Source organism: Sabethes cyaneus, chromosome 2 (genome assembly GCF_943734655.1).
Source record: "Sabethes cyaneus chromosome 2, idSabCyanKW18_F2, whole genome shotgun sequence".
In the NCBI taxonomy this organism is placed as follows: domain Eukaryota; kingdom Metazoa; phylum Arthropoda; class Insecta; order Diptera; family Culicidae; genus Sabethes; species Sabethes cyaneus.
In genome coordinates this window covers 944632-969406 of record NC_071354.1, presented here as the reverse complement: position 1 = coordinate 969406, position 24775 = coordinate 944632, and the positions used below count along the sequence as shown (strand labels likewise).

General features: G+C 36.7%; 1 protein-coding gene across 1 annotated transcript; it reads right to left on the bottom strand.

The window, feature by feature from the left end:
- Positions 1 to 526: 526 nt before the first annotated feature.
- On the bottom strand, positions 527 to 13534 carry LOC128737057 (protein commissureless 2 homolog). The gene is made up of 2 exons (XM_053831605.1): positions 12865 to 13534; positions 527 to 1242 (listed from the first exon to the last, which is right to left on the bottom strand). The coding sequence occupies exons 1-2, from the start codon at positions 13274 to 13276 to the stop codon at positions 746 to 748; spliced, it is 909 nt and encodes a 302-aa protein (XP_053687580.1). The 5' UTR covers positions 13277 to 13534; the 3' UTR covers positions 527 to 745.
- Between the last annotated feature and the right edge of the window lie 11241 nt (positions 13535 to 24775).

Here is a 24775-nt window from a genome sequence, read left to right as displayed (position 1 = left end):
GGAGGGAAAGAAAATGGAAATTTTTCCTCCATTCCTTGCGAAGCAATCCATTTTTCAAATTGTTTGTAAAACTTGTATCAGGTGTGATCTCCTAGTGCGAAAATGATGACTCACAGATAGCAGTAAACCGTATGACGGCACAGGTTTTTACACTTCATCATGCAACTTATCGGGTTATCAATTGCACCCCATACGCCATACAGAACGATAATTTAGAAAGATTTTTGCAGATACCTGCATGAGCCTAGAACTAATAAAATCGATTAATTTACGAAATAGTTAGATACCTAGTTATCGAAGGCATGTTGTTTAAAAAGGTCTGAATGTCATGTTCGTATATTCATCAAAGAATTATATTTATAAGCTGGTTTTATCGACTGTAATTTATGTGGTAATAAGGAAATAATATCATAAGTTAAAGCGTGCTGAACTACGCTACAAAAACAACATAAAATTTGGGATCGGACATCGGACTGTGATATAAAACATATAAAGATCAACCAGTTTGTAATAAGTATACGTTTAATAATATTTAAAGATTATATTTTCGAGTAGCTGTGTGAGCAATTCGCGTTGAATAGTTCTCTGATTATTGACTATCGAGAACTTCCCCGTTGGTTGTTTCAACCACACTCATGCAAGGAACATCCTTTGTAAACTACTAATGAACAATGTCTTTTGGCAGATGAATAAATTATCATTTAATAACACAGTCATAGTTGCATGTAAAATATTTCCTAATAAATTAGCTGCTGGTTTCGTTACTTTGATCGTTTTCTAACGTATACCTACAAACATCAAATTTTCTTAAAGTAGAAAAACTCTCTTCACTGTTTTCGCGAGCATCTGAAGTAAGACGTTTACTACTAGGAACTACACCATTCCTCTCGTTAGAACTACTGCTCGTGGCTGGCGTTTGTTCCACGGTCGTGCACTCGGCGCTTATTAACAGACTTGTCGAACGACTGTTAAGAAAATTATATCGGATTTCCTCGTGCTTGTCCCCTCCCGTCATCAGATCCTGAGACTGGGACTCGAACATTTTGACCACCGATGGTCGGTGCACTTTGACTGGTTCGTAACCAATGTATTTTTGTTGCTGCTTTTGCTTCAATTGTTCTATGGCATCGTTGTAACTGGGCAAACCAGATACTATCGTATAACTCGGTAGTGACTCGACGTCATAGGGCGGAGGTGACTCTATGTCCATATTAGAAGTCGTTTGGGACCGAGCAGTTATAACTGTAAAGATAATAGAAAATAATATACATCAGCGTTGGAAAATGTATAGGTACTTTGAATTCGAAACAGTCTTCTTCGTTTAGTTTGAGTGGACTGATGCCTGACGTTAATTTCTGATTAGGTCTGTATGATGACGTATGCGGAAAACCAGGTTGAGGATATTAATAGAGTTGATACTTTCTGTAGTGTAGCTGTGCCAAATGTACCAAAAACATCGTACTTCTCCCACCGAAAGAAACTATCAAAGCTAATGAAATAAGCTGCCATGGTTAGCACGCAAAATAAATAAATAATATTCAGCAAACCACAAGTTTTTGAGAGCCATTTCGTCAAATTTGAATGAAACATTTTAGCCAAATTTTGACATTTTTATTTGATTATATTTGGCTTCCGATTCCAAATTGCCTTACTTTAACACCACCTATACGATTTTGTGCATAATCAAAATCAATTTATTAGTATTGTCTCATGCTTTCTTTCTTTTGGGTATTTTAGTATGTCAAAATTTTTGCTTCATAACGATCCGGTACTTCTAGGTAACATTTTTCCCACGAAACATACTTCATTTGCCACTATCTTCTTTACAAAATAGCACGCTCTTACATTCAAACAAAAACCTTACTTACTTTGCTTTACTTCAAACAAAAACCTTAAATTTGGAAAAAAATCGTTATAAGTACTCTTGCTAATTACCAACAGCCCCCGTTAGATATTCGAAGCAAGTTGATCTATTCGACGCTTTGAAAACACCAATTCACGAAAAAGCATAGGTGTTTTTATTGCTTCGCAGTACAATGGAATCAATATAAAATTGGATTGTTGAATTCGGCTCAATCAAATAGATACAACTGGCTTAACAGAACTACGAATTGCTGAAAAAAAAATTAAGACCCAGAAATTGTTGTACACAATTTGTAGGTATTTATTATACCATTTTTAGTAGTAGTAGTATTTAAGCACCTGCTAGTCTGAACAATACTTTTCTATAATACCATCATTTCAAACAATGTGACAAAAATGATCACATGGCGTGAAACGTTTCAATTTTACTCTTATCGCGTTGCCAACGAACACCCAAGCAGGACGGACTGTTCATGAATGATGATTATAGCTATACTATAAATAATGTAGATCGCGCAAAGGTTAAAAATGCTTATTAATTTGTTTAACTACGATTGGAAGCTTAGCGTTAATCAGAATTCAAAAAAGGTAATTTTTGGCGGAAACTGACCGTTGTTGCAATTAATTGTGAAATTTAGTTTCCTTTATTGTTTCTCTACAATTATACGAAAAAAAGAAACACAAATACCGGAAGCACGCCTAATTCGTACCAGCATTTGTGGCTCGTTCAGCACTTTCTTCATAATTTTATTGACTTGGTTACCGGACAAGAAAACACTTGAAATCATCTGGCAGACTTTCTTTATTCTTTCTTTGTCGATACTTTATTCTTCCCACTTTGTACTGCCTATCTCGCTTTTTTCGGCGTCGTCGAATGTGTTTTATTTCAGAAATAAAATAAGGTCCTGTGAGCACAATGGGGGGAGTCATAAACGGTGGGCGGGTCTCATTTTGGAGGCTTTTGCTACTCAAAATCCGGCTTTTAATTTTAGCTTAAAGATCCTTTTCTCAACTACTTAACTTTCCACCTTCTTAATTTCAATTTTTTGTTTATTTTATTTTCTACTTGCTCAAACTTTGTTTGACTCTATTGCCATAGTAGAGTAGTAAACCTTTGCGACCTTTCGCTTTCATGTTTGCCGGATTATTGGAGCATTCAGGGTGGCAAATAACATTTCGCGCTCTCCTACAGTGCACCCATTGATCCCTCACCATTTCCGCCGTTTGCACCACTTTTCTTCGGCTGTCCATTGTGTCACGCATTTGTGACATTCGTTAAGGCAGATACTTTTGACCAATGGCAACTCTTTTCTTTACTTTTATAATCATTAAATATAACTCGTTTATATGCGTTAATCTCGGCATTCTTGAGCTCCAAAACGGTCACTGGGTACAATATACATCCTCATAAACTTCTGACTGAGAAAAAGTTTGGACACTAAAAGCTTAACTTTTGCTTCGTTGGTACCACATCCATATCCTCTCATAAACCGTGGATCCGTAACCAGCTATTCCTCCGCATGGGTTGTCGCTGTGGCCGACGGAAATTCGACTCGGTTAAGAAAAAGTGAAAAGTAACTAGCAGACAGATACATCCGACTGTGTGTGATATAAATTAACAAAACGGCCCTTTTCCACATGCACAATACTAAGGGTCGCCTTCACACCTTCCATGTTGATTCTTTTACTCTTCGGTAAATCTATTCCGAACCGGCACGGTATATACGATATTCGCGCAACAAAGGCGGTGGATAATTGAAAATTTATAAGCAACAATCGAAAATTGTCTGACTGCGTGCACATGGACAGGAAGTAGTAAATTTCATACTTATTCAGGTAATGACGGAAGGTGAAGCCCTACCGTTTGGAAAGGTACAAATAAATGAGAAAGAAATACATATTAGTCATTTATTAGCCGTAAAGCAACAGGAAAGCAGTCAGAGTTTTTAAAAATGCACTCTATGGTCACTGCAACTCCGGCAGATGTTCGAGTTTTTTTGTATAGGGTTTCCCTATCACCGGTCGGAAGTGAATGAGACTTTAATTCTTTAAACAAACACACACAGTGCAGCTACAGCTTCGAGCTGTCAGACCGAAGGAAGTGTGCCACAAATTCTGACAAATTATGCCCGTAATGATAAACGATTGCCTTTCGTTAGTTGCACAATTTTTGAACAGCTGTTAGCACCTTATGGGGTCAAGCGGGACAATATTTTATACCGTGTTGATTGGTTTGCTTAATGCTGATGGTCTGATTATTAATCGATATTAGTTTTTTGGTTAATATAACCAGGGAATACCTCAGTTCACTGGAAATGTTTAGAAATATTAGAATCAGGCGATTCTTCAGCAATTATGTTTCTCTACTATTCCTTTTTGTATAGAAAAAACTTATATGCAGTAAATAGTAAATTTTTTTTTGAAGAATGCCACAATTATGATTAATTTCTTCATTTTTTATGATTCAACGCCACCATCATAATACAATACTGGTAGCACAAACAGTTTTACTTCCAAAGCAGTAATAAACTAGAGTACGTATCATCTTTCATCATATCTGCTGGTCCATAAAAACTCTTCCAAAGAAAAAAAAGTCAGTTAGCTACAGTGAAGCCATCTAACATAACTGACATTATATATGTTGAACAATTGCATACCACATATTTGGTGACCAAAATTTAAAGCTATTTGTTTTTTAGTCATTCTATCTGTTTATTCGAATAATAAATAAAATTCATCGCCATTCAAACCTCAATCGTCGGCACATTGATTTATTCACTTTGCCCATGGCTAAACCCCAGATTTTTGACGCCTCATCAGTAACTGATACACAAAAGGCAGGAAAACTAGTGTAACCCTCGAAACAGCAATCTTCAGTCTGCGTGCACCATCAGGAGTTACTAATTAAACTCAAGTATAAATCCCCCTATTATTACGATGTTGTCTTATATCGGGCAACAGAAAGGCATCAACTCTCTTAGGGGAGAAACGTCAAGAAGACATCAAATATAAACCCAGCCGGTGGAGAGAGGAAGTTTAACTTCCCGCAAGTGAACTGAGTCGTGTGCTTGGAAAAGCTAAACGTGTTCCTGGTATTACTATACTCAATTTTTCAGCAAGATGCTCTTTGGTATCCTCCCTTAGCACGGTCAATTTTATTTGCAGAAGCCATAAACTTCTCGATTGTCCCTTCCGCTCCAGTATTTACAGCAATAATTTCATTTTTATTAGTTTTTCAAGTGTGACTCATGTGAAAAACGTGCTGCTGCAGACAAACATTGAACTTCGGTAAACACGGTAAATATGCATGGGAAGTTGCACCGACTACTGCACGGATATTGGCTGGTTTCCTTCCCGTAGAGTTTGTATGGAATATGATACAGGAGAAGCCGTTCCAGGATGTCAATGTTTTATGTATACACTTTTACAGACAGACGCAAAGGGTGGGTGAGGAATCTTTCGCAGAGCACAGCTACAAAGTCAAGCAGCTGTGCACATTGCAATCTTTGACGTTTGTAAGGAAATTACTTAAATGGAACGACTTTCCCACGAACGGTAACGGCATGTAACCAAGACCTGTCACGAAAGAGGTTTTATGATGGGAATTTGAAATATTATTTGTGAATACAAGGCCTATTTATAGGTAGAGTATATTTAAAATGCTTTTAATAACCATTCGCTTGCACATCCTCCAGGCTCCAGCAATTTAATTTTAGAGGCTAACGTTATCCTGGAGGGGTATTTGCCTGCTTGCCTGTAAACTCCCTCATTCATACATAAAATTCAACAATCGAATAAATGTAAATACCTGCCGTAGTTTGTATTGTGCAACATAATACCTATAATTGAAATCTGAGGTACATCGTTTAATATCATTAACAATAGTTTATTATTCCTTGGAATGTTAAAGGTTTCTAAAGCTGTTGATCGAGACACTTTCCTGAGGCCATTTTGTTTTCTATTGTACCTGCCAGGATAATGCAATCACAACTCGAAACAAAAGTTTGACCGACAATGTATCAAGTACTTTTTCATCTGCGTCAGGCTTAGACTATATGCCATTCAGTTTTATCATGTAAAACATGCTTGGAAATGCATGGAAGCATAAAAGAGCACCAACATAGGTATATAAATTGGTATATCTCTTGCTCAGCCTTTCGTCAGGTTCGCTTTCGTTTATAATCTTGCCCATCTTATTACAATGGAAATAAAATCTTTCAAGTTTGTGTTTTTGAGCTGCATACCTATTAAATAAGTATTATTCAGCTTTATGATAGGGAAACCTTTTAAAACAGTAGTCTAAAAATAAGTTCAGATAGCTTTGAAAGTTTCACAATTTATAAACTCTAAAAAAATATTCTAAAATTTAACCTGATTGATATTAGTCGATTTTTTAAATGCATAAAAAAGGAATGAAGTCAATGATTCTTTTATGCTTCTTCAATATTAATGAGCTCTAAAGCTGCATTAAAAGCTACCAGGCGTGTGCTAGGTAATAATAAATAGCACTGCAAAAAAGAATGGGATTGAATTTGAACATGTGTGTTTTCTCAACCCCTACTGACCCTATTTCACTAGTTTGTCAAAACGACAATTTAAGCGAATCGCTGCCCAACAATACCCATAGCAAAAGGCAGATGTCACAGTTGACCTCTCCCGTAGGGCAAATTTTCGATTCAAATGTAGTAGCGGCAAGTCTACAGCGAATATTTTACACCAGATAAGAAAATAATTGGGCAGCTGTTTTCCGTATATGTGTAGTTTATATTTATATTAAATAGTAACTATTTCATCCTATAACTGTAATTGTCACAATAAAGCAACAGAGATCAGTCGAGGGTTATCATTGCGAACACGATGCAGCACGTAACGAAGATGTTATTGAAGTTCAAGTTCATGCATTGCTACACTAGTTGTAACTAATGATTAACGCTTTACCAAGTTTCCCAGCAACTGAAAAGTTTTTCTCTCCCTGTTATGATCTTCACGACTCCCCAGCAAATTTAAAACCAACGGAACAAAGTCAAGTACAAGAACCAGTGAGCAAATACATATCAATCATTTGCATTCAGTATGATCTAAAACTGTTAGTGTACATATTTTTGCAACAATACGCTATCAATTCGTCCAAATTACCAACCATTTACACCGTACATAAGTGGCTTGGTTATTTCTTAGCATCAGGCACAGGCAATTTCTCAATCCCAAAATCAATACAATGCGGATGCCGGGCCTCATGCTAATTGGTTTGTAATTTACGACATTACACCAACATTCTAATTAATGTCGAGAAACATGATTTTTTGTTGTCTCTTCTACCACACCTACACATGAGAACATCTCGAGGGAACACCCGTGACTGTTGACGTATTTAACGGAAATCAGCAACGCAAACTTCGTCCGACATCCACTCAGTAAGTCCGACCAACGTGAGCTTGAATTGTTGTGTTTTAAACGTTCCTTAGAATAATGTTGATTTTTCTCAATAAGGAAAAACTGAGGCCCGAAACATTGAAAAATAGACCGTTAACTCGACACTTCGAAATTTCAAGCAGTATAGTATCAATTACCTCTGTAAAGCTTTTTCACGATCAATTTAGCTATATTTCTGTTGTTGTGTTGTATTTCTTGCGTATGCTAAACACCAACAATATTTTATCAAATAGGTAGAAAAGCATGCCAAATTTAAAAATCTACTGCCATTTATTGGGTTCTTTTGATTTTACCAAATTATCAAATCATATAAACCGTAAACATTTGCGTTGATAAAACTTACAAGAACGTTATCTGTTACCACCTTCCAACCGGTTTTCCATAAAAAAAGATACGGTTGAATGATTAGATAACCTAAATAAATAATAAATCTCTTCTGAACTCCAGCTGGCTACGCACCAACATTGAAGGGCTGTTCTAAACATTAACGAAACGGCTGCTAAAGTACATAAAGCTAATCATACTTGAGCATTCCCTTAACGTGCAGACCAATTATTATTATGCAGCAACACGCACCACAGCCAGAGCGCTCATAATTTACTGCTTCGTCTCTGCATTCTTTCTACTTTCGACGCAGCTTGTTTATGTACATTTGAACGCAGGTACATGCAGACTAATATAGATTCTGTTTTAACTCAATTCTAATATCATAAATTATTGAGAAGCTAGTACTTCGATCTAGTACATTTGAAAGTTTTGACGGTAAAAATTTATAAATGAAACGAAGTCTGTTTTGGTGTTTAGGCCTGCTGTTGACAATAAATGTTGAAAACTTGGGATGAACCTGAATGTTAGTTAAACTTGTTAGTTAATTAAACTTAGAGTAAACGTACAGATCCTATTTTCTTACGAATTTGTAAATGATAACAGTGGACGCCCAGGAGAAGACGACTCAACCCATAAATTCAATCTATCGACACGTGTATCAAGGATTATACACGTGATATAATCATTGCCTCGTGTTCATGGCCTTGAACGGAGTCGAAAGAAACGAGAACAAATGAAAACAATTAGTTACTCCCTGGTTCATGCTTTTTCAGGTGTATAACATGTGCTATCTCTATTGTTGGAAATGTTCTCAATGCTCCGTGTTCAATTTTTGATTTCATCACAACAAACACAAAAGAACGGGGAGCCTTTTCCTAAAATCTATAATCAATTGGAAGTTTTTCAAGGTGTGGCAACAAAATAAAAGAATTCATTTTTTTGTAGACTAATTGAGTTTCTGTGGGATTCCAACTGAGAACTAGGCTGCACATACTGGTCGACAGGTGATATCGATGGACCATCTCAAAGAAAAACGGAATAAAAATATGTTCCCTTGCCTGGCCACAAACAGTCATGTGTTGGTAAAGCCAAGCTATAGCCACAGTATTGTATACATTTATTGTGGAATTAAAGCGGTAATTTTGTACTTATACTGTCGTCATCTAAACCATGTGGAAAGATATTTTTCAATCATCACATATGTGTTAATTAATCTGTTGCTCGTGCTGCTCCATGCCACCCGGAATTATTTTACGAGTGAATGTGCTTTTTGCTGCCGTACATTTCAGCAAGGTGGGAATATGTTCCAATTCGAAAAATCAATACCTGCAGTTTAGTTTGAAACCAAGGCTGTGAAAAAATGTAACTGCGATATAAGTCTTACTTTTCAGGTGATAAATAAATACAATACCATTCATAGATTTAACCCTCTATTGGGCAACATCAATGCAATGCAACAATTTTTAATGAAAGTATAGGTATTTAAAAAAGGGGGCTTTTTTGCTGCCAAGTCTGCCTTGACAAGCAAATGGTCGTTGGTTTGAATCTTAGTAGAACCAGGCCATTCGATGTCGAAGTGACTTTAGCATGGTTTTATTCACACTCTCAGGCCCCTCATTACCTTCCGTCGTGCTAGATTCAATGTTACTTCCATAAAGCATTCTATAGTGCAAAAAACACTCTTTTATAGTTAAATGTGCTGCTCATGCGCATTGGCATGGAGAAGCAAGGTGGGTAGTAAAGTAGCACTGGCATTGGAGGTCACACCAATCCACTCAAGCACACAAAAAAAAATCATAACGCATTACTCAATAGCGATATTTTAGCAAAAATAATTGTAGTGCAGGTTACAGCAAACACCCGGGCGATATCACAATAGATCAATAGTCTGTGTCAATAGTACTGGTTGCAGTAATGAGTCCATACAAGCAAAAAAAATTATCTTCAAAAGTCACTTTTATAGTTACATATGCTGGTCAGATTCGCCAAGGATGACTGTATTTGGAAACAGTACTGACATTGAAGAGCGAGGTGGGTAAGGTAAAGATAGGGCAAGCTCGTGTGGTAATAGAATAGTACATTTTAGTTTTACAAAATTAATTTTCAATTGGTATCGGTAAAAAGTTTAAGTATGTAATTTTCACATACACTTATTTGAATGAATGAATCAATTGAACCGAGAAACGAACTTTTTTCCACCTTGCACCTACCTACCAGCAGGCAGAAGTACATGACCAGACCAATAATAAAAGGTTGTGGTATCACTGCACCATTTTTTTTTTCTTCAAACTTTTATCTTTTTCCCAAAAATATTACATCCTATGTCAGAAAGTGCGTTTAACTCAGTTTTACTCGATACGCTTTTTCCATTCTGATATAAACGTCAATCACTTACTAACTGCACAGCAAACATTCAAGACAACGCGACTCGTTGATAAGAAAACAGAAATATCATCAACAAATACCACATGCTTTTCTTCGATTTGCTACAATCGGCACAGCAGTGCTAATCTAATTAGGTTTCGTAACTTTTGAGCACAATCGCTGTAATTCTTGTGCGCATCTAATGAACGAAAGGAAATCGCTAGCGCCGTCACAGCAGTCGTCAATCGACTGTTGTTGTCTTGCATCGATGGTCCGTGATGAACTTCTAGTGCAAGTTCGGACATTCGCACAGCTAACGGGAGGCAAAGACTCGATTGTCTGACTAGGCGCGGGGGATATTGAGTTGTAAACAACTTGTACACTTATTAAAAGGCAGAAAAGCTCCATTGAGACTAATCACCGTGTGATCGGATGATTGGTGATCGAAGTTCTACCGAACAACATGTGATATTTGTTACATGTTACTACTTGAAAATGGCTTGACGAAGGCAATTACATCAGTCAAATGAGATAAGTGAGAAGTAACTTTCACCAATAGTATTTTTTACAAATTTTCGTTCCAGTTTCATTTTTTTTGAAACATCGTCAATAGGCTCGGGGTCGTTGTTATTTAGACAATTTCTCGGGAATTTAATCTCTTGGGAATTTAATCACGGGATCTTTAATCTTGTAAGATAGAGATATCGAGTAGGTGATGTAACCGGATGTCACGACTTCTTAATTTTTTTCGGATTATCGGTTAATTCGTAATGATATATAGATATATATTCGTAGATTTGCCAAAAAGATGTAATCACCTCAGTTATTTTTTCACTATTAGTTTTAGCGCTTGATAAGCTTTTGTAAATCGAAAATGTTTAAAATACAAATATGTACACCTCTTCTATTGTATTATAAAGTAGCACATTGCTCCCAGTCTTAGATTTCGAAATCAATCAAATCAAATCAATATTTACCTATAATTTGAAACTTGTCATCACCTTGTTAACGCTTTGATTCCGACTGGAAGAATGGGGGCAGACAATTTGTGCCGAGTTGTTTTTAATCCTTTTGAACTGGTATTCTAAGTTCTAACCATTCCAACTGTCAAACAACTGTGCGTCCTAACCCATGTGATTGACGTTAACGTAAACATCAATGATAATTAAAAGCGAAAGCGAACGCAAATATTTTAACAGGAATATCTACCATGCTCGATCAACATTCGCTTGATTTTAAGGTAATTCACTTACCATGGGGTTCGACTACGAGAGTGAGCACACGTGGATGACGGCAGCAAACAATTGGCCACCAAATGCTTTCTTCGAAAAGGTAGATTCAAACGAAACGACACCAATCATAGCGGGGGTACACTGAGAATTGAATTGTATCAAACTCTTCCTATTTTATCAATGCTCTCTTCTCACTCATTCGTATATTGAAACACATGTTGCTATTTTTCAAATATTATTATATTGGCATGGCAAGAGTTTTACGACTAGGGGGTGAAAAAAGAATACAATTCGCCAACGACTAATCCAAATCCGATGTATTTAACAGCGAATGCAAACGCATGTTTTTCGATAAGTATTCTTAACGTAAGCCAGTGTAAAAAGGAAAGTAAGCATAGTTGGTACCTTAGAGTTAGACTATAGACTATATGGCCATATGTGAAACGGTGGCTGTGAAACATTCATCAAACATCGAAGTGAACAAATTCTTCTCATTAATATGATTAACATTTTGCTGCCGAACACCGGAAAAAGAACGCTCGTTTGAAATATGAGGGTGACTTGAAGGTAAGCGGGAAAATGATTTCGCAGCGATATGTACACTACAATTTGCATAAACGCGGACGTTGCTGTGTGAATTGATGATTATGACTAGTCGGTATAATAGCTTTACCGTTGCGGTCAGGCGAAATGAAAAAGTGTTAATTCAATACCGTGTGTACTGTATTTTTGCCGTGGCAGTAAACAGATTCTTACAATTTTTTTAGAAACGGATGTTCAGATTATTTGGGTTAACAATATAAGTGTAATATGTATATTGAACAATATCAGTGTAAGTCACTGAACGTACTTTATCGTGGAAAGTCAACACAATGTCGAATTATTATCTGTGTACGCATCGACAAACGTTCATGATAAGGAAGCATTCGTAAATTTCGTAAAGCATATTTTATTGATTTGAACAGCCGCTATCTGAGTACGAGCCTGTTGCTCTCGAATAATCGCACCCAAGGATAACCGTGTACATCTAGATAAACTCGAAGAAGTTCTCAACCGTTTAATATTTTGTTATATACTGACATACGGAAGCAATCGATAGAATCATTTATGTTTGCTAGGAACTGGTTTCAGGCAAACCGGTCGCGATGAAAAATAGCAGACTTCGATTATTGATAATCTTCCGCACTACGGCCAATAATGACCATAAATTTTGGATAAAATAAGTTTGGAATTTAATATTTCGAAAAACTATATTTCTAAATGTCCGCTAAAGCTTGCTCCAGCTCAAAAATTAAATAACAAAATAATTAAAATCTCGTCGCCGGTTTACCCTACACAAATAACCATTACAAATAAAAGTAACTCCCCGTTATGAATTTATGATTATGAATTTATGAAATTTAGCAGGTTTTGAGTGGCTTGTCATCTCTGTAATCTATAGTCTCTGTAGTTTAACCATAAGCATAATAACAATTGATAATTCAATGGTTCATTTGATGGCACATAACAATAATTATCTGATTGGTTAACTTTTATTTCTCTTCGAACAGTACCAATAGCAGAAAGTCATTGAATGAGTAGCGATAATCAAAATGTTGAATTATTCTTGTTGCTGCTAAATCTTTAACGGGATCCAGATACTCACCGCTCCGTTGCCACTGTCGAAATTTGTGATACAGGAAACAGGAACACATGCAAAATATCGACGATAGAATCATGAGCGTAAGAACAATGCCCACCCAAACATCTCCGATAAACCGCTCGTAGGTGGGATCAAGCAGCTGTTCACTGCCGTCTCCTACTCTTGCTGGCCCACTCCGACTGGCATAATTTTGCAGACTATTCAACAGGTTAAAGTCACTTGAATTGTAATCACCAAACACTGTCTCGGCACCGGTTGAACCCATCATGGAACCAAGTCCAGCTGCACTTGCTGCTGCGCTCTGTTGGTAGTGCAAACTTGGCCAAAACAGCGAATAATTATGTCCTCGAAAAAGTTTGTCAAAATCGAGATGATTTGGTATTTCGAAAGTTATCTTTGACTCCAAACTATCCATCGTACTTATTAATTTCACTTAGTATCGAGCACCGCGCTTCACTGGCTAAATTTTTATGGCTCCAAACTTAATTGAAAATAAATCCTGAATTTTATCGCTGGAATTCACTGCTGATTAATCAATCTAGTAGAGTGCTAGACAACGAAAAAAATTTGGTACACCTCACAATTTCCACAGGAAACGATTCGGTTTCTCACACTTCAGCAGCTGAATGACAGCTGTTCACATAAGAGCGTTCGGCAATATTACCGCCTTCTCGACACGACATGTGCGCAAGTACTGGCGCTCTGCGACGGCTGTGATGATAGGTGCTTCTGTGCTGATGATGACATAGCAGCTCTGTCTGATTACGATTCAACCGCTCTCCACCCTAGAACAGATCGACTCTCTGTTGACGCAGCGTCTGGACGTGTTGCCAACTGGGATGCATTGCCGATTCCTGCAACCCGGCTTAATGTCTGTTGCGAATGCGAATATTTAAGCATCTCAGCAACTGATGACGATTCAACTTCTACCTAGTTTTATTTTTCCATGACGTCCCATTCGACCGTTTCCAGACGATTGAAAAAGCATCTTTATAATGCCGGGACCGGCTTCAACAGTCGACTGCATTATGACGCAATAAAGCCGATGCTGTGCCGTTTCTGAACATCCTAGACTGTGTCTATTTCATACACCTTCTAAATAAACACTCTTGTTTTTGTTGCATTGGCGCCGGCCACTAATGATGAATCGTGAAACACAACAGGTGCTTGTTCAGAGTGACGATGACGTCTTGTGGAATTTCTCTTATCAAATTTATCTCGTACTCTATTCATAGGCTCAGGATATGGAAATTCAAATAGCGTTGCGACTGACTCAACGTGTGCTGCAGAGATGTTCTATTTACCGTGACTCGTGCCAGATAATATGATAATGAGTTTGATAGTGTGGAATTTCATAAGTTCAAATTTTGATGATTAACACCTCGTATCGCAAGTGACGCAACATTTGGTTGGATTTTGAAAGTGTTAACAAGTTCGGCATCGTTTTCAGGGAAAGCGAAGAAATACTCTGGCAGCGCTAAATATTTTTCAAAATTATCGTGAAGGTTTGGGCCGTCGAGTTTCTGAATTTCATAAATACGGGCATTTCATACCGGCATAGTTTATGAACAGAGTAAATATTCCTTAATGAAAATATAAGTAAATTCTCGTAGTTATCTAGAAATATTACCTAGAAAAAAAATTTCCACAATATTTTCCACAGTGGTAGTAAATTCCAAAATAAAGTCGAATAAACATTTTAAAATAAGCTATGTCCAAGAAAATCGGAAAATTTCCCTTGGAGTTTTCTGGGAAAATATGGGAGCTTGGTTTTTTAAATATGTATTGTTTTCATTAATTGCAGCGCCACTCTTCCTTAATTTGCCTACCTGTATTTTAAAGTATATGCGGTGTGATATGAATTCCCCAGATGCATTACAATAAGCTGATTGAAGGATCGGCCTTCTGGCGGGGAAAACCCCCATTCACAACATAAGGTTTAATTTGATTTTGTTTTGTTTAACGGCGCTTGCTACCTATGCGCCAAATAAACTAAAGGGATATGTTATTGTCGGTCACTACCTGCCGCCCATTTCGCTTTGCCCATCATCATCATATCAACATTCCATAGGCAGGACGTTTGCCTGTTTTCACACCGTCTGGACGAAGCATCAAAATAGGCGGACCGATACTCACAACCATGGAATTACCAACGATGCCTACCGACAGCAGTTTTATTACCTGGTCTTAAGTTTCCTGTTTGTAAATTTAGTTTCAATAAAGACAGTCGTAATCTAGAGATAGATCGTGCGTGTTTGGTTTCTTTAGATTTAAGTTCGCGGATTCCCCTCTTCCAGGTGGATCCGCGGCAGTCCCATACGCAGGGGCTGCATTTTGTGGTGACAGCGGTGACCCTGAAGGAGAGCCGAACGTAGTTTCTGACTGGTGGCGGAATCCGTGCCATTTTGTGTTTGGTGCCGCGGTAGTAGTACGAAACATAATTTTGTAAAGTCGAAAAACCTTGTTTCATTTCGCAAACAAAGTGCTTGAAGTGAGTGCAAAGTCGGTGTATGCTACAGAAGCTCAAGTGAAGTAAAACAAAAACGTTTCGCATTAATTGTTTCGGACTAGCTGTGTTTGAGGTTAGCAAAATTTTTAATCTGTTCAACGACACTTTTTTTTGTTCCTGCTGCTGAATTTTGAGTTAATCACAAAAAAGGAGATTGTGGGGTAAGTTTATTTGTTTATTTTTTCTTTTTATTTTTGTAGAGATTAAGGTACGTTTGTTGGTCAAAGATTATTTGCCATATTATTGATATTGACTGGTATTGCACGAATTTCATGACAGTCCACTTGAAGGGCATGTATGCGCTAAGCGAATGCGTCAGAAAATTGGAACTTTGTATATCTGGACAAATATGCGCTGAGATATTGAAAATTACGTAAGGCAGTGTGATTCCCTGCCAGAAAAATAAAATTTGCAAAATGAATAAAATACCAATGCGGATAACGACAACCGCATCAGGGCCATTTGAAAAATTATTTATGGACATCGTCGTGTTGCCCGAGTCCGATTGGGGGAATAAATATGGCTTAGTCATGCAAGACGACTTAACTAGATTTTTAACAATTGCGCCGATGGTCAATCAGGAGAGTCAGACGGTTGCCCAAACTTCGTAGAAAATTTAATTTGCAAATATGGTGCTCCTCTGGAATTAGTCACCAACAATGGAACAAATTTCGTTAGCACATTGATGAAAGATGTGTGCAAAATTTTGAAAATTAAAAAAATAACCACAAGTGCATACCACCCACAGGCGAACTTGGTAGAAAGGTCGAATCGTGAATTAAAAATGTATTTAAGGCAGTATGTTGGCGGTAAGCCTCATACATGGGATCAACATCTGCCCTTTTTCACTTTCGAATACAACACAACAATGAACTCATCGACGGGGTACACGCCGTTCGAATTAATGTACGGCCGGAGAGCTAATATCCCGGCATCGACATATAAACGACAAGACTTTGACGATTTAAGTTACGGTGATTACACAAAGGAACTGAAAAGTATATTTTTTGAAACACGCGCAAAAGCAAGAAGGAATCTATTATTATCCAAAGAGAAACGAAAAGAGCTCTACGATAAGAATACTAATAATTGGCAACCCATGTGGGGAGATTTAGTTTTAGTAAAGGCCGTCCATACGGGTGCGGGTCAGAAATTGCAAAATAACTGGCGGGGACCATATGAGGTGGTCGAATTACCAAGTGAAATGACCACGGTCATTAAAAACGGAAACAAGTTAGAAAAAGTACATAATAACCGTCTGAAACGGTATTATGATTAAAAAACATATTTTTTTTAAAACTGTGTCGACACTTTTTTGTTGTCATATGTCGATCTTTAGGAAAAAAGGATTAACGGTTTAACATAGTTAGTTGGAAATATAGCGATTAGGAATAATTATTTGACTACATGACGCACATTTATACAGGAAACAAAAACATACATAGATCATACGCGAATATAATGGCATATTTCAAAATATAAAAGGACATAAAAGACAATTCAAGGAAGACACTGCATGAAAGTTGGTATATAAAGAATATGGCGTATTGACATGAAAGGGATGGAGACTTGACCTGCTTTTATATTGTATGCTAGAATATTGGGAAGACTGATAGTTAGAACTTTCGTAACAAGGAATTTCAGAAAAGAAAAGAAAATTTAATAATTAATAACATATGTTTAAAAAAATTAACTAAGTATCTATTTTTCAGGTGAATTTAACAAAGGAGGGAAAGGAGCAAACCTTATTTACAGACAGATGGCTGTCTGGCATTTGTTTTTTTTATATATAAAATTTATTTCCTTTCAGATAGAAGATGAGCGGTACAAAAGTCCTAGAGAGGCATTTATGAGTACAAGAGAGTTATAAGTAATAAGTAAAAGAAAGGGAGGTGGATGTAAGGACAGTAATTAGATTGTTGGTTGAATCTCCTGAAGGGAATTTCTAGTGCAAGATGGCTAGGAAGACTGTTGCAAAACAAACACCAGTTAGCCGAATAACTGAAGTAAGCGAGTGTGTGTGAATATGATGAGTAAATGAACGGGTTTCGGCACCCGGAATGAATGTAAACATGTATGACAGTTCTACCCAAGCCTGTTGCCAGAATCCTTAAAATAGGTGGACGCACCTACAGAGGGAGAGGGGAGGAGATATGCAATTTCCTGCATATGTAAAGTGGATTAAGAAGGAACACGAGGACGAATAATAAAAAAATTAAAAGAGCGACTTAATAAATTACGTAAAGAGCGAATTCAGCAGCAAGCAGAATTGACAGTTATTGACGACTATATAAATAATATACATGAATTCCGCGAAGAGAAGATAATGACGAAGAGGGATAATGACGAGAAAAAAAAAAATAAGGCAAATGACCGACGATAAAGGAAACAAGAAAATTAACGGGTAACAGAGACCGCTTAAAATATGAAACAAATCTAAAAAAATTTAGTACGACTCAAACAGAACAAATAATTAAACTAATAAAAGTAAAAACAAAATTTCAATGCATACTCTTATAAAAACGTTATAATGAAAAATAATCTATATATATAAAAACCAAAAATGACTAAATACATAAACAATATGGGAAAATTTGAGAAATATTTCGCCGGTGGGCACTTCCTCATGAACCTATGTTCAATCAAGTTATTAATATACATTTGCCTATTTTTATTCATTAAAACTGCATAGCTAGAAAGTATACAAAATTAACTTGCCCATTCTTCTATATTTTTGTAATTTGATAAAAAAAAAAAAAAAATCAAAAGACCAGTAGTATTTATAATAGGAAAAGATAATAAATAAAGTAAAATAATAACAGTGACTATCGAACATAGAGAGAGTAAAATTGCATTGTAGATATTAAAAAAAATGAGATGATTGTTGATGATTAATTATGGAAAAGCGAAGAAAATATTATAATATGAAATTCTTTATAACGTTGTCACAGCTAACACTAAATTACTATGGTTTATACTAAATAATATATTGCAAACCTTTGTCTAGGAAACATGCAACATTACGTAGCAATACTACAACTTCAATAGCATTTTATACGTCATGTTATATTTTTATAAAAAAGAAATCGTTAGTAGTTGATAGGCTTAACTTTCACGTTAAATAATATAATGAATAGGTACAGTTGAGTGATTAAAAATATTTTTGGAATGAATTTAGAAGAGATTTAATGACAATGTAAATTCCCCATTCACAGTTTTGCTAGTAGTGATTAATATTTTGGCAAAGCGTGCAGCAACTTTTAGACACTTTTAAGAAATTCAAAAAAATAAAATGTATATTTTCATGAGCAAATGCTATATTGTGATAGAAAAATAAGTACAATTATAAAATGAAGCGTTGCGATAAAGAAAACGACTCTGCAGTCCGCAAAGGAAGGATGTTGTGCCGTACCCAGGCACCGACGAGCTGAATGCTAGATCAACCGGAAGCAGCGAAAGGCAACGGAAGTGGGAGAAGTAGCAAATGGCAAAGTACTATTACAACAAAAATAGCGAGCGAAAGGGAATGTCAAACGAGAATACATATTATAATTATTATAATTATCAAGTTGATACCAACACCATTTACCGAAAAGAACGTTTTATCAACTATGTCATAAGCGGCAACAATATTGCTTCAAAAGGCGAAATCAAAAAAATCCAACGCAGAAGGTTTTGCAGACAAAAAGGTCAATATCAAAAGGACATCATCAAAGGTTTAAAAAATTAACGAAAATAAAAACAAACCTGAAGCGAATAAGAGAAACGACAATATATACGAACATCGCTGGTCAAGCTATATGATATCAGCATACTCCATTCAGTTATTTAGACTTGACTACACCAGGAAGGCATTAACGGATATCACCAAACACCTAACCACTGCAAGACGTGTGTCTTGCAGCTCAATAAGAGGGGGGAGATGCAGCGCCACTCTTCCTTAATTTGCCTACCTGTATTTTAAAGTATATGCGGTGTGATATGAATTCCCCAGATGCATTACAATAAGCTGATTGAAGGATCGGCCTTCTGGCGGGGAAAACCCCCATTCACAACATAAGGTTTAATTTGATTTTGTTTTGTTTAACGGCGCTTGCTACCTATGCGCCAAATAAACTAAAGGGATATGTTATTTTCGGTCACTACCTGCCGCCCATTTCGCTTTGCCCATCATCATCATATCAACATTCCATAGGCAGGACGTTTGCCTGTTTTCACACCGTCTGGACGAAGCATCAAAATAGGCGGACCGATACTCACAACCATGGAATTACCAACGATGCCTACCGACAGCAGTTTTATTACCTGGTCTTAAGTTTCCTGTTTGTAAATTTAGTTTCAATAAAGACAGTCGTAATCTAGAGATAGATCGTGCGTGTTTGGTTTCTTTAGATTTAAGTTCGCGGATTCCCCTCTTCCAGGTGGATCCGCGGCAGTCCCATACACAGGGGCTGCATAATAAATCCTTAAAGCATGCCCGTATGCAAAATTTTATGATATTCTTGGAACCTTTGGCCCATTTTGTATGATTATTTTGAAAATTTCCATTTCTTATAATTTATATACATATTTGTATTCGGCGCATGATTCTTGATTCTATGCACCGGATATTTCAATTAAAAGTAAAAACCTTCGTAAATTAATACAGTACCACCCGGTTAATCCGCCAACTTCATCGCCGGATTATTGAATTTTGGCTCCATAATCTGCAAATCCGTAGTCAAACTACTGTCAGCGGTGGTTTGAAGTTTCCAAAAAGATTTGTCGTAAATACGTATATGGTAAATTTTATTTTTATTATTTATTAATTTTTTTAATGGGGCAACCGGCGGTTGGTTCGCCCCAAAATATATTAGTAAATTTGTTATATACTAAGTAATGTTCAATTTAATCAATAAAATACTTCTAAACTTTTGGTCAGTTTAGAAATAAGCCCAAGAACTTTATTCTATTGAGAAGGGTGGTGAAAACATGGAGCACCTAGCAAAATTGAATATAGTTATAAGGAGCATCATTTGCCATTTCTTTTTAATAGGAATAAGTTCCACATATTGATTCAAATGCAGAAATGAAGGCAGCAATTAATTTAAAGAAGCTAAGTACAATGCTTTTTCATTCAGAATTTTCCGGATTATCGAGTCTTCGAATTATTGGGTGTCGGATTAGCGGAAGGATTCTGTATTAGGTTTACACTTTCTTTAAAACCTGGCACTACCCACTTCGTTCTTCAAGTGAGCGCTATCTCATATACTCCTATGCTTTCTACATATACCCAACCCAGGACAAGGACCCACAAGAATCCATTGCGTTCCTCTGACCAGTACACATTCAACTATGAGAGAGACTTACTGGCACTGCCAAGAGGCTTCATCAGGATAATATAGAGTTCAGCATGAAGAAAGTATAAAGAGAGCCTAAAAATAAACCCACGCTAAAGTCACTTGACATCGAATGGGCTTGATTGTACCAAAGATTCGAACTCACGAATCACGATCACTCCCTTGCCACAGCTGACTCGGTAACCTTGCGGCTACGGAACCGCCTAAGCTCTCGTTAGGTTTCACTTATTTCATTAGCGCACTAAGAGACACCTTGCAAATAATTTAAAGGCAATGATAAAATTTAGAATAAATACCAGTATGTACTTTATAAATTATTTGGTTCACCATTTCTGCAGTTTAATCAACTTTGATTGCACTACAGTGAACACTTAAGTCGCTATCAAAGTTGCACTACAGCAAACACCATCACGAAAGGCTCGTTCAGGTCAAACATAAATCAATTTGCCGACAAGGGTGCATGCTAGAATCAATAGAATCATGTGCCTCTAATTTGATTTAATTTTTCAACAATACGGCAATCCCTCGAACGGCTGACAAATGGACCCTTTTGCGCCGAAAAGCCCATTTGTTGTTCCGTTCTCTATGCAGCCAACCGGCGAATTTCTTTTCATCTACGAACGTGGGTGAGCTCAAACCATATGCTGACCAAGGCATCCTGACGAATCCGACAAGCTTGTTAATGGATTTTTACCTTTTTCTGCCGTGACTGCTCTATACTGCAGCCATAAGTGCACAGCCGACAGGCAATTTTATGCCACATCGTCGGCGGCGAATATGATCCTGCTCTGGGTGATCACAATAGTATCGTTTGAAAAGAATAAAGAGAATCTAAAGAAGATACTTCGCCTGACTATTCGGACCTCAGCTGCTTTACAGAAGTTGACCCATCTTTCTACGAAACGAAAAACTAGAGCAGTTCACCATGTTTCAACGAAAACTACAATTTTGTTAAGTAAAAAGGACATAGGACAAGTAGAACAAAAGATCCATTACGGAGAATATGGTTACTCAATGTGTTTGTTATTTAGGGTTCCTTTCCAAGAAGCAGATTAAAATCACGTCATTTCGTTGTAATAATTGCGTGAAAAGAAATGACGCATCAATATACATGATCTAAAGCAGCGGTTCCCAACCTTTTTTCGGTTCGCGTACCCTCTGACGGATTTCCCTATACTATTCTGAAGCGAACTAAAGTTTTGGCGTACCCCTGGGGGTTCGCGAACCCCCATTTGGGAACCGCTGATCTAAAGTATATAGTTAAAATATATAATATAGTTAAAATAATGTACTGTTATTCGATCATATGATAATTTTTTTAAGATTACCACTATTTTTCAAATGGTATATTTTTGCGCATCGATTTTTTTTTTATTAATCAGAAACCAACAGTATAGACCCAGGTATAGACTCTTAACTTTTTGCGGTTCCAAAAATGAGACAAATGCAAGAAATGCGTTATGTATTGTATTTTGATTCTTAAATTTGCAGTGTCTTCCCGACTCTTAACTGCGGTTTTAATACATCCGAAAGGTTGCTAGACATATGATCTCAATTCTAAAATAATTAAAATCTGTATATACACAATTCATTGAATTATTAACACATATTATTATTAATAAGAATTAAAGTTTAGCTTAAAGACTACCACGTCAGCATAATTGTTAAGATTAGGGCACCTCAGCCGCAGAAGGTTAAGAGTTCCGAAACTTATATTCCTAGTACGCAAGTGTAGGTTAATCAGCTGCCTACTTAGTACCGTCAAACGGGGTAACTTGCAACGGCGGGGTAACATGCAACAACGCAATATCGATTCAATTTATTGTATTTCTTGAACTGTTACTTAAATTTTCAATCTATATTAGTCACCGAATCTTGTTGATAACAGATCAAACAAGCCTCAGATGCTGTTATGTTAACTTTCTGCTGTTTTGGTGATTTTTAAAAAATCTCACAACATGGTATCAAATTCATTGTCAGTTTTTCGTCTGTAAAACGTTTGTTTCGCCCACAAGCACTTCAAATAAAAAAAGCCTAACATACATTTTTTATAGTAAGGTGAATAATAAGGAAACAAAATAATTGATTTATGATAACTAGTTTTGTTTATCCTGCTTGTTACCACATTATTCGTAAAACAAGTACTTAAACGGGGTAACTTGCAACAGCTGGTATATATAAAAAGCTGTGTTCCGTTAACTACACAAGGTAAGTTATCATTTAATTTTGCATCAAGCGATACTAAAACCACAGCTGAAGAGTGTGAGATGCTTTCAGTAAGTCGGAAATATGCCCGTTTTTTCGAATTATACTGAAAATGACCATAGAAGAGGCCAAAAAGAAGATATCCTCACTGAGAGAAATCGTTCAGCAATATGATAGTGTCTAGTTACGATCACTCGTAACGTAATAAACATTCATATATTTCGTAAACAAGATATCGATGAATTTTTACTCACCCGCTCCCCTTCGCGAACCAATTATTTATAGTAGATTCACGACGTGTAATGCGTTGTTACCCAACTCCCGCTCCCCTAAGAGCGTTACGTAATATGTGAATGGTCCTTAAAGAAGGAGGCTCTATCGGATCCAGACATGGAATATCAACTGCATCAATAACATACAAACTTCAATTCGTAATTTGCACTACGGGGCTCATAAATTATTTTCACCAACGCTACGTGACATAGGACATTTCTGCGTATATTCATAGCAAAAGCATTAAATATCGCGAGTCGGATTAACATTTGCATTTGACATTTGAAGTCAAAAGAAACTCATACAAATCATTAAAATCGTTCCATTTCCAAAAGATATTGCTTGTTGCAAGTTACCTCGTTGAAGGGGTAACTAGCAACACACTGGTTAAAAATTTCTACAACAGCCAATATTGATCGCATATTTTTACTCAATATGTGAAATTATTCTATCCTAGACCTAATAACTTTGTATTAATTAAATGTCCTTAAAATGTGCTATAGATAAGTTTTTACTTGAACTCATAGTTGAAAACTGTTGCAAGTTACCCCTTTTGACGGTACGTGTAAATTTCTTTCAAAGTTAACAAAAATCTATGTCGAACATCAAATGCAAGGTGTAACAAATGGAATGTTGAAACACAACCAACATAGCAAATATATAATTTTTGTACTTCATCGCGATTGCAATCATCGACCAGTGCTGCATCATCATATTCGTGGCGCCAACTGAACATGACACTATACTGAAAAAAAATGTTTCCGTCTTGATTCTCAGAAAACAATCGTCCCGAAGATAAGGATGCACCCATAATATCTGATCCTGTGGTGGGACTCGGTCACAGTCGTATAGGACGATGAGCATCATTTAACGCAATAAATTATGTTCTTTTAGCGTGACCCTAGTCCTTTTACACGCTGTGTGGGTGCATAAAGAGGCATGGAGAGCGCAGAATATACGACGGCAGGGACGAGCGATGTTTTTCTTTCTGCATTGGCCAAACTCATTCCAACACACTTGACCGCAAATTGCAGGGCTGTAAAATCATAACGAATTCAAAAGTATGAGTAGCAAGCAGACCCACAAAGGATTGTAACAGGAGATGTTTTTTTTCTCTTATGGGTGGATGTGTAACATATTAAGCTTTCTTTGTATATATTCAAGTTTAGAACAATTACGTAAAAATGTTATTTGGGCATTGTGAGAGTAAATTTCTCAGAAACATCTTGGTCCATGATTTTATTTTCTTTTGCCATCGATGATCGATGAAATGATACAATGCACTTTTGCGAGCGATTGAGCACCTTAGAAGAGTCCAGTTTTGCATGCAATCAATGATAATTCAGATATCAACGATGTACAAAGAAACTTATGGTAGATGGGCACTGTTTGTGGATTTTTGGTTTGTTATTTTGGCCGTAATATGTCCCGTGGAAGGATATTGCAAATAGATCGTTAGGAAGCCGATGGGTAAATTGATGAGTACATGTTCCAGTAATGCCGGCATGTCGATAATTTCCTGTAATAAGGTCGAACAAGTACATTCCCTAACAAATCTACGTTAATTAGCAGACATCGACCTGAATAC